Source organism: Boleophthalmus pectinirostris, unplaced genomic scaffold, assembly GCF_026225935.1.
Source record: "Boleophthalmus pectinirostris isolate CB_2022bp ecotype Guang Dong unplaced genomic scaffold, ASM2622593v1 HiC_scaffold_22, whole genome shotgun sequence".
NCBI lineage: Eukaryota > Metazoa > Chordata > Actinopteri > Gobiiformes > Gobiidae > Boleophthalmus > Boleophthalmus pectinirostris.
The window spans coordinates 2,720,318-2,731,605 of record NW_026571190.1 but is presented as its reverse complement, the minus strand read 5'-3'; the positions used below and the strand labels follow the sequence as shown (position 1 = coordinate 2,731,605).

The 11,288-nt window shown below is 41.8% G+C and overlaps 1 protein-coding gene and 1 long non-coding RNA gene across 2 annotated transcripts; both read right to left on the bottom strand.

Annotated features, from left to right (window-relative positions):
• Positions 1-2,718: 2,718 nt before the first annotated feature.
• On the bottom strand, positions 2,719-3,809 carry LOC129410320 (uncharacterized). The gene is made up of 4 exons (XR_008632816.1): positions 3,724-3,809; positions 3,194-3,521; positions 2,963-3,051; positions 2,719-2,817 (listed from the first exon to the last, which is right to left on the bottom strand). It is a non-coding gene; the product is annotated as an uncharacterized LOC129410320 (long non-coding RNA).
• Positions 3,810-3,839: 30 nt separating this feature from the next.
• On the bottom strand, positions 3,840-6,990 carry LOC129410288 (scavenger receptor cysteine-rich domain-containing protein SCART1-like). The gene is made up of 6 exons (XM_055157970.1): positions 6,909-6,990; positions 5,027-5,074; positions 4,497-4,784; positions 4,085-4,363; positions 3,940-4,016; positions 3,840-3,851 (listed from the first exon to the last, which is right to left on the bottom strand). The coding sequence occupies exons 1-6, from the start codon at positions 6,946-6,948 to the stop codon at positions 3,840-3,842; spliced, it is 744 nt and encodes a 247-aa protein (XP_055013945.1). The 5' UTR covers positions 6,949-6,990.
• Between the last annotated feature and the right edge of the window lie 4,298 nt (positions 6,991-11,288).

Here is an 11,288-nt window from a genome sequence, read left to right as displayed (position 1 = left end):
TACATACATACATACACACACATCCATACATATATACATACATACACATACATACATGCATACATACATATGCATACATACATACATATCCATACATACATATGCATGCATACATGCATACATACATACATACACACACATGCATACATACATACATACATATATACATACACATCCACACATCCATCCATACATACATATATACATACATACATACACATACATACACACACACACACACACCCATACATACATACATACATACGCATGCATGCATACATACACACACACACACACATTCATACATGCATGCATACACATACATACATACATACACACACACACGCACACACACACACATTGACAAACATTAGGCCATGAAAACATTCTTTATTGATTAACAACATGGTTTAAAGTTAGGATTTGGGTTAAAATGGGGTAAAGGTGCATTGTGTAACTTTTGGGTGGGAGTTGGGTGGGTGGGAGGTGATTCTATTGTTCAGAGAGCTTAGAGATCCTTTAACAACATGCACTCCTGTGTGAACGGACTCGTCTCTCCATAGAACTCATCTGTACCTTGGCCTGATTGTCTCATCTTGCATTAAACACAGATAAGTTTAATGCCGCACTGTGAAACATTCCGAGCTGAACAGTTACGTGTACATGGAGACCAGCATGTGGTGTACCCTCCCAAAGAAAAGTGACGCATTGGACCTTTAAGTTTCTGGTTTGGATGAAGGTTTGGGTTTAGGTTCAGTCTATGTTTATATGATGAGGGTCTGAACAGAGGAAGTGGTGTCGCGTCTTCACCTTTTATTCCACGTTTAGACGAGCATTTTTGGGAGGAAATCTGCGTGCAGACGGTGACGCAAAAGTGTGTGGAATTGGATTGGGTATGTTTCTACTTAAAGCAACAAGGGCATCTTTGGACATACGGAAGATTTCATGGCACACATTTTAAAGTTGTCCCACTACTGACCAGTTCTCCAGGTCTCATCCATATCCATCTGACTCGCCTGCGACCAACCGAGCCTCCTGTAAGTTTATAAGAGCTGCCAGAGCAACCTGAAGGTCCGACGCATGGAAATGATCCGACACATTGTTTCTGTGTACTGTATGTATGTGACGTAAACACGTACATGACCTGAGCACATCTGATCAGAGTTTTGCATCTTGGGAAGTGTAGACGGAAACGCTACAGTTTTTCCACTCTGGAGGGTCGTTTCAGATTTTTGCATTTTTAAGCCCCAAAAACGTCGTCACCTTCTAAACAAAAGGCACTTCTGATAAAATATTTTGCTGTTTTTACCCACAAGCGTTCTGGTGTAAACAGGCGCTCAGTCAGACCTGTGTGTGTCTACAGTTCTGACCTCTGACCCCCATAGCTCTTTATGTTATAATTTAGACATTTTAAATCACAATATTTGTCTGAAACAACTTAAACAAGGGTTTTGCCCAAGGTACAGTTACTACAGCAACTGCAGAGCCACCATATCTGGACATGCTCAGAGTGAAAAACAGGACAAATCTGCTAATTCATTTTTTAAAATGTATTTATTTATTTTTTATTAAATGTATTGCAAAAATACAAACACATTATTATAAACATACATACAAGAAAACAGACAGATTGGCATTATTTAACTTACGACAGTTAATGAATACAACAAAACATGCTTTTAGTGACTATTTGTCACAGAAAAGTAACAAACATAAGTGGTGAGCAAACTCAGAACTAAACATAACTCAAATAATCACTTTTGGGCACCATGGGGATGTGGTTTTAGCTCTATTCATCAGCCGGTTTCACTTCATGGAAACTGTCTGACCTTGCAGCTGTGGGATTCGTTCGCTCGATATTAGGCAGGTTACACCTTTTTAGGCAGATTTTTTATTTAATTTTATTTTTCCAATCACTGTTATTTGGTCGTGACGTTTGTAATGTGCCAAATCCCGTAGGAAAGAGGGCAGTAACGTCTTTCTCCTTGATAAAACTCACAAAACATTCTCTTTGTTCTGGTTTTAAATCCTCGATCTAGGGAATCGTTGCCAACACAGAATGTCTGTTTTTGTCTACATCCATCTCGATGCTTTGTTTTCTGTTGTGCTGTTCCACTAAAGGGACACAGACAGACGCGACGAGTTTGACGTCATGGCTTCACAGCTCACAGCCTATTGGTCGGTGCACGGTCTACAACTTAAGAGGTTCTTGCAAACCGTCTAGTGTATTTTGATTCCTGACCGAGTCGCTGGAGAGAAATGAAATTGAATGGAGGCACTAGGTGGCGCCAGCCTGGCTAATGTGGTTTACGCAGTGAAGGAAAAAACTAAATCAATTTCCACGGTTTATTACAGTTTTACAGGCAAACAACAATGTACATGATCAAGACCTACATCTGCTGCCTCTCCTGTCGACTGGTAAAAACCATAGACCCACCCAAGTGCACTCTGGTCGACCTGTACCACCCTCTTTTATCCACTAGGTGCCCCGTAGATTCAACCAAAACAGAAAAGATGCTGAAGGTAAATAATACCAAATTAGACTAAACAAATTAACAAACATAATATTACCATAGCAAAAAATATATTATACAAAACTAAATGAGTAAACTCATCGACACACAAAAATAATACATTTTAGAATAAATTAAATAAGCAAATAGCTCCTACACTGCTTATGATACTAATAACACTAATGATACTAATGGTGCTAATAATTGGCTGATTTGTCACTTGTATCTGAAACAGGACCAACTCAGATCTGAACTGGTCTCACTCACTGCTCGGGCCTCTCTCTAGCGCCGCCCTGGTTCTGACCTGAAAAAATAAAATAAAATAAAAACAGCACACAGCACAAAAAACAGTAAAAAAAAACAAAAAAAAAAAAAACCAAGAAAACCAGGACTAAACCAAGACTATACCAGCCCTAAACAAGGACTAAACCAGGTCTAATGGTCAGTACCTTGCAGTAGCAGTAGGACATTGGGAGGATGTACAGGAGCTTCAACAGAAGAATCACCACAACTCTGATGATCAGGTCTGAGTCTGACTCTGCAACACAAAAGAACCCAGATCAGACCAGGACCAGGACCAAGACCAGAACCAGGACCAAGACCAGGACCAAGACCAGGACTAAGACCAGGACCAGGACTGGGACCAAAACCAAAGTGCATGAGTCTGTATCTGGACGTACCTCCCACAGAGAGCTGGAGTGTGTGGCTCTGAGAGGAGAAGCTGTGGTTGAACACCTGCAGGAGGTAAACACAGGTGTAGTTTCCTTTGTGGGTGTGGTCAGCGTCAGAGAACAGGAAGTGGGCGGAGTGATTGACAGCGAACAGGGTGCGATTCTGAGCGGGGGGCGCGGCGGGAGAGAGGAGCCGGAAGGAGCCTCCCGGGTACTGTGGCTCCACGGAAGCATTTGACCCTGAACTTTGAGCCCAGCTGCACCCGCACCCCCTGAGGCTGGAGCTCGGACGCCCCGTCACTCACAGACACGGAAATGATTGGACGATTCAGGAGCTCTGTGGAGACACATGATTGGACAGTTCAATCTGTGGAGAGGAGTGTGTGTTTGTGCGTGTGTGTGTGTGTGTGTGTGTGTATGATCTAAACTCTTATTGGACATCAGATATTTTACACCTGACACTCCTCAGGAGCAACTAGAAAAACATCAGAGACAAAAAAAAAAAAAAAAAAAAAAAAAATGTAAGATCATACTTTTACCTGAACACACCACCTCCAGACCCCAGGAAGAGGAGTGTGAACCAAAGACACATCCTCTCACTGAAGACTCCTTCACACAGTCAGATAAGACCAACCACACAGGACTATGTGGAAAATCATCTTTCTCTCTTCCATAAACAGCAGAACCACAGTCCAGGTCTCTGCACACAGCAACTGTGTGCTCCTGGTTCCCAGGATCCATATTTCCCTAATCACCCGTCTCCACTCTCCTCTGAGTTTCACCTCCACTGTCCCAGCACAGCGAGTGGCTCCTCCCACCAGCCTGATCGGCTCTGAACAGACAAGAGGCAGAGTGAAGCCCCGCCCCCTTTACCTAAGCACTGAAGCCCCGCCCCTTTACCTGAGCAGGTGAGGTGGACAGTGGCTCCAGAGGAGCAGGTGCTTGAGTTGGAGCGGGGACAGTCCATCAGAGCAGACTCATGGCCCTCACAGTGGAACGTCTGCCCCAGAGGAGAGAGCGCCCCCTGGAGGAGAGAAGGAGCCCCACAGCCCAGCTCCCTGCACAGCACCTCTGCCCCCCGCTGGTCCAAGTCCCCGTCACAGACCTCGGTCCAGGACCCGTCCCAGATCTGCACTGATCCTGAACACAGACCGGACCCCGAGACCAACCGCACTGAGTCTGTGAACACACATGTGACATCATCACTCTGAACCAATAGGACGCACACACATGTGACATCATCACTCTGAACCAATAGGACGCACACATGTGTGACATCACTGCTCTGAGCCAATAGGAGCTTAGTTCTCACCTGAACACTGGAGCTGCAGACTGCTTCCTGAGCGATATCCAGTCCTAAAACACTGGATCAGGGCTGTTTGTTGACAGTGAGGATAACCCATCACAACTTCTCTTTCTAGACCAGTATTACGCCCCACAGACAGAACAGTGCCACAGTCTAGCACCGAGCACAGTCTGGCCCCAAACCCAAGAGTCATGTCAAATGGACCCACTGTAGTCCAGTTCAGACCTGGTCTCTGAAACTCCCCCTCCCCCTCACAGCGACTGGCTCCTCCCACCAGCCTCAGACTGTACGACTCTGCAGAGAAGAGACACACACTGGTGATCCTGCTCTCAGAGACAGGTTTTAGGATAGACTCACACACACACACACACACACACACACACACACACACACACACACACACACACACACACACACACACACACACACACACACACACACACACACACACACACACACACTCCTCTCAGTGAGGAGGCTGTTGGTTAGATTAGTTGGTCCTGATCTGTGTGAGTGTGTTGCTGAATGGTTCTTACCTGCTGAGCTGTTGTTTTCTGCACTCAGGACCCATGCACACAGGACCCCTGCACACAGGACCCCTGCACATAGAGTTCATGTAACATGACATCTGTTGGTCACATAACACAGAACTGGACAGAAAATGTCTGCTGTTTTGAGCCCAAAACCACAGGGACACGAAGAGACTGTGGTGCAATGTTCTCTGTGCTTCACAGATACTTTATCTCAGATGAAAACACGCATTTTACTCACTTCTGTGTTTATTTATTTCGACATAGTGATGTCACAGGTTTCCTTGTCCTCATTTAGAAACAGAAACATGCATTCACACACAATGTTGAAATGACAGTGTGGGTCATTTTGTCTTTGTCATTTCCTCACATAAATGTAAGAAAAAAATGGATTACAGCTTTTTCATCATGTTTTCATATAAAATACTTTTTTTGTGCTTCCGGGGACATTTAAAACATAAACATGAAAAGAGGCAAAAAAAAATAAAAAAATCTCTTGCTTCTTTCTGTTGTCATATTAGAAACTGAAAATATACAGAGGATTGGAATGGAACTGGGCAAAAAGGAAGGGAGTTGGTAAAGGGATCCAGCGTGACAATCAAATCACCACCAAGAGGAGCCGGACGCATGGGGGAACCACTGCTGTTGTGAATAAATACACCTGAAATATATTTTTACATGACTGATTCTAGTCATTAGAGGATATAGAGTAAATAAAGACACACTGTAATGAGCTAAATTGAAAGTGTCTCTGTGAAAGTGTCCTTTATGGGAAATCATTCCACATCCTCAAATCTCACACATTTTTGCTGCTTTGGGGACATTAGGTTCACTGATAACTGTGATTATTCAGGTCACAACAGACACTTTCAAATCCTGTCATCAGAATGTTCCAGACTCTGGAATGGAGGTGACTGGAGCCAAAGTGAAGCAAGTGAAGAATGTATTTTCAGTGATTAACTGATGAACAGATCTAAATCAGACACTGTCCTGGGGAAGTTGTACTGCAGGTGGCGCTGTCGTCCTGCCTCCCCCGTAGGAAGACAGCGCCAAAACCTGTTTAAATCAGCTGACCAACACGTCATAACAACATCACATGACTCTGAAGAAGAACGCAGGGAGCAGAACAAACTGGTATGAAAAAGGAAGGTTAAATGAACCTCTTTGGACTATTAGAATGTTTTTCTTTACACATTTTTTGCCTGCTTATGTCACCTCAAACTAACTCCATCCTTCAGAAAGTTCACACAGGTCAAACAGGTCACAGTGAAATCCAAAGTGTTTGTTTATTTCTGTAATGTCCTGGGGTCAATAATCATGAACAATGATAAAATCATGGTGTTTTTTCTCACAGTAATCCTAATATTATTATGATTTTAGTCTATTTATTCTTTGTTTTCATTATGTACTCTTTGAGATAGTTTTTTTCAAGGGATTTTATTATTGTAACCTTATGTTATTATAAAAACATTTGTTAACCATGACATTTTTTTTAAATTAACCATTAGTTTTAAATTTCTCCAGGCCATAAGAAATCTGCACATTTAACAATAAGCCGCAAACCTGTGACATTATCTTCATTGTAAATAAAACATCTCATCTCTAATTATCTCAGTTTTCAAACACGTAAGTTATTCAGCCAAAACCACAGACTGCCATGTAGAGTGCTTTTTAAAGAACTTTACTGATGTGATAACACAACAATGATTGAGGTGATCTGAATATTATTTGATTTAAATTATATGAATAATTGTCTTAAGACTAACATAAGAAATTAGTTTTCAAAATTAAAACCACTTCAAAATAGCAGATTTTTAATTTATTCTTTTAATAGAGACCTTTTTTTTTTTTTTTTTTTACATCAAGTAAAGTCTGAGCCTGAACTCACCCCAACACCAGAGGGACAGGAGCAGCACCCTGAGGAACATGTCCAAGAACCAGAACTGAACCAGGTCTGAAACAGGACTGAGTCTGGTCTGCACCAGATTTAAGTCTGGTTTTTGAGAGTTCTGTTTTTAACACGTTCTTATCTATTGATCCTTTGTGGTTTTCCTCATAAACACGGAAATATGACATCAAATGTAAAACTGTCCTCAAACAGCTCAGAACCGGAATTGAGCATTCTGCCTCACACTCTAGGTTATCATAGCAACCAAAGAGCCAATCAGGAGCAAGGCTATTGAAGGTAACACCCCTTCCTGTTTGAACCAGTGGTTTGGCTGTCAATCAAACCTGTTGCTAGGGAGTGACCCCAGGGAAAGAAGTTACCTCATTGGTCTGTTATTAATGTTCATCATGTTGGTGATTTAGGCACTGCAACAACAATGTGTCAAATAAAGACCCCAATTGTGAAATCATGTTTGTAAAGTGAGTTCTCTTTTAGTTTCATTCAAACTCATTTGAATCAAGATCACCTTTACTTTAAGAATAAATTCATCTGACTTGGTAAAACCATGGAAACCCATTGCCTTCAGTTGAGCAAGTAAATGTGACTTCTGTACACACGTTGATCGATGTGGGGTGGAGAGTGTGCTGACCCAGTCCATCACACAGTCCGTGTGGTACGGCCACTGCTCAGTCCCGGACAGGAAGGTTCTACAGCGTGTGCAGAGAAGATCACTGGATGTGACTTTACAGCCATCAGTGACATTTATGAGGAGCGCTGCAGGAAGTGTGCCTCCAGGATCATGGGCGACCCCCTCGCACCCCTCCCACCTCCTGTTTGTTCCTCTGCTCTCTGGGAGGAGACTGAGGAGCAGAGCCAGAACATCTCGGCTGAAGTCGAACTTTTTTCCTGAGGTCTGTCAGACTCTTGAACTGTGCACACAGACTCCTGTTTAGGCTGCCTCTCTATCTTTCCACACGTTTTATTTGTACTTGTCTGTTGGAACTGCTATGTTTTTGATGCACTTTTTAATATTGCTTTTTTTTTTATCTCTCTTGATGACTATAGGAGCATATTTCGTTCTGAATCACAAATAAAGAACCTTTACCTTTGATTAAAAACAGGTTCTATGCTACAATAATGCCATTTAGATCTGCATCACATACACAAGGATTTAATATTTATTAGTCTTTGAAAAAAACGAGGTTTGGGCAAAAAAAAAAAAAAAAATAAATAAAATTATCGCATTAATCGCATGAGTTTGAGCAATTAATCACGATTAATCGCTCATGTTATACACAAAACCAATTAATGAATTTAAAAGTAGCATATAGCTGCACTTTTATTGGAAATGTAAATAAAAGAGTCATACATTTGTTGTGCAAACAGCATTTCTTTCACAGGGGAACCTCAGAGTCTTCAAGGTGTTCTGTGAAGGCTCAAGAAAAAATATTGAATGAATTTTTGTACTACTAATATATTTTTTTCAATATTTTTTTATACAGTGAGTAATAAACATTAGACTAGTAATAATTTCTAGATCGTTGTTATAAACTTGGACTGATATTTCTTGGGTTAATATAATGGAATGGAAATGGACCAATCACATTTTTTCTTCCAATGGTATCTGGGTAAATCAGTGACTCCCCCTGCAGCACTGAACTAAAGAAACAAGCTCAGGTCAGAGTGCACGGCTGGTCCGGCCAGAGCTGGCCAAAGGCTGCGGCCAAACCCACGGCCGGAGCCTGTGCCCGAACCCGCAGCCGGGCCCGCAGCTCGTGGAGGCTCGGACATGTTGCATCTCTCGTGGTCAGAAAAAAGTGAAAAAAGTGTAAAGAAAAGACGTCAAACTTAAAGAAACGCTTATGGTGGACTTTTTCAAAATAAAAGCCAGTGAGAAACAGACGTTTACAATAAAATGAATAAATAATAAAAACTGCGTTAACAGCGTTAAAATAATTGTCAGTGATAATGACTTAATTAGTTAATGCAAAATTAACGCATTAACGTGCCCGGCCCTAAAAAAAAACATAGCACAACTTTTGTTCAGCTTAAGTTCAAACACATCATAACGTGTGTAAGAATAAAATAGTAAAGGTCATTCCATGTCAACTCAACCAAGACCCTCGACCTTAGAACTCCAAAAATACTGAAGAAACAAAACAGGAGAACAGGTGTAATTGAGCACAGACTGAATGAACAGAGGGAGGATATAGAGTCGTCCTGGGAGGATCAGGGAATGAGCGGTGGCTGTAAGAAAAACAGGGAGGAAGAAAAAGAAGGAGCAGAACAGACTAGAAAGTGGAGCTGGACTCTTGGCAATAACACATCACTGTTGAAGTTACTCATCTTATTCAAGTTAATCTTAGTCTAACTGACAAGTAAAGTGCTTTTTTCACCCTGAAAGTAACTGTTACTTTAACACAATCATTAAGATCCACAAATCCATAGCTGTGAGTAAAGTAAATGAGCTGAATGCAAGTGAACCTAGTGTTAGATTTGACAGTATTTTTTGTAGTTTTGTGTATTTATGTATTATTGTGTGGTTTGTGTGTTGGTGGTAGATTACTCATAAACCTCTTCCAGGCAGGTTTTTGATGAAGCAAAGGTAATATAACATGGGAGAAAGATACAAAAACTATTCTTTTTTTGTATAATACCCATTCTTTAAAGGTGGCATATCTGGTGTTTACTGTCTTACAATATTTTAGTTACTGTGTGATGAAAATAACTCACAATATCTGTGTATAACTATACATACATCTGCATATGTAGAATATTTGAGTTTGTGGTGTTGTTTTAATATTTATTATGCCTTATCTTTACATATCGATGCACTTTAGCGCAACTCGACAAAAACCACAGAGAGATCAAACTGGGCAGGAAGTAGTGATGCAAGAGTGAGGCTGCAGGGCAAAGTATTACCACATAAAGGAATTATTCAATGACCAAAACAGACTCATTTATCCTGCAAACCACATGCACCCAGAGCCAAACGTATGGCCTATGCTCCTCCACAATCCCTAACACAGACTCATCAGTGTACAGGCCCAACGGCACAGGAGAAACTTCTGTCCCCTTTACACAAGAGACTGTCTAAACTACATTTACCAAACTCTGATATCAGAAAACTACAAACATGGCAACGACTGAGCACACCCTCATCACACCAGTGACACCCTTGTCACACCTGTGACACCCTCATCACAAAATAATCACAAAAGCCACTTGGTTACATATTACAACCTGCTGTACATCAGCACCTTTTACCATGGAGTCACCCTAAAATGGCCTTACTGCCTCTTAGTTGTTCTAGACATGTATGTTTTTAATGCCTGCTCCTTATATATTTTGAATCTGTTGGGGTTTTTTTTCTTCAAAGTGTGATGTAGTGCACCTCTTTCAAGCACGAGGGTCTGGGGGCCACCGCCTCAGAAGATCTTGTGCAAAGCAGATATCATTTCCTATAATCTGGTGGATTTGGATGAATAAATGCAAGTAACAGCCTGACAATGGTCTGTAATATTTTACACATAATTATTATTACCACAGTTATTGGCTTCTCTTCTGCACTTTACTGATCATCTGTGTCTTTGTGTCAGTGGATCCCAGTGGAGACACACATCTATATTTCTGGGATATATCTAAAATAGCCTAAATGACCTTAAAGTTTCAAAAACAGTGAAGGAATTTACATTATTAAGGATTTTTATATTGATAAGGGATTAAATGTATACAGGGAATGCTCATCAGTTTATAAAGAAAGACATCTCTCATTTGAGAAAATATTGTTTATTAAATAATCAAATGAACTTCTGGAAATACTTTGTCATAATGTGAATAGTTGAAACGATGACGACACTTCCTCAGTGATAAAGCTGTAAAAACTGTGAAAGAGTCTAATACAGGACGTCTTAAGGGCTGTCCGGTCCCTGTATGACCGGAGCAGGAGCTGTGTTCGCATTGCCGGCAGTAAGTCAGACCTGTTCCCGGTGCATGTTGGACTCTGCCAGGGCTGCCCTTTGTCACCGGTTCTGTTCATTGTGTTTATGGACAGAATTTCTAGGCGCAGTCAGGGGCCAGAGGGGGTCCGGTTTGTGGACCACAGGATCTCATCTCTGCTGTTTGCGGAGGATGTTGTCCTGTTGGCTTCATCGAACCAGGACCTGCAATGTGCACTGGGGCGGTTTGCAGCCGAGTGTGAAGCGGCTGGGATGAAGATCAGCTCTTCTAAGTCTGAGGCCATGGTTCTCGACCGGAAAAAGGTGGCTTGCCCTCTCCGGGTGGGTGGGGAGTCTTTGCCTCAAGTGGAGGAGTTCAAGTATCTCGGGGTCTTGTTCACGAGTGAGGGAAGGACGGAACGGGAGATTGACAGGCGGATCG

Excerpts from the sequence above, each read along its gene's own strand:
- LOC129410288 (XM_055157970.1), bottom strand. The coding sequence starts at position 6,948 with ATGTTCCTCAGGGTGCTGCTCCTGTCCCTCTGGTGTTGGG. Across the intron at positions 4,785-5,026 it reads AGAAAACAACAGCTCAGCAG|AGTCGTACAGTCTGAGGCTG; the intron begins GTAAGAACCATT and ends TCTTCTCTGCAG. Across the intron at positions 4,017-4,084 it reads TGTCCACCTCACCTGCTCAG|AGCCGATCAGGCTGGTGGGA; the intron begins GTAAAGGGGCGG and ends TTGTCTGTTCAG.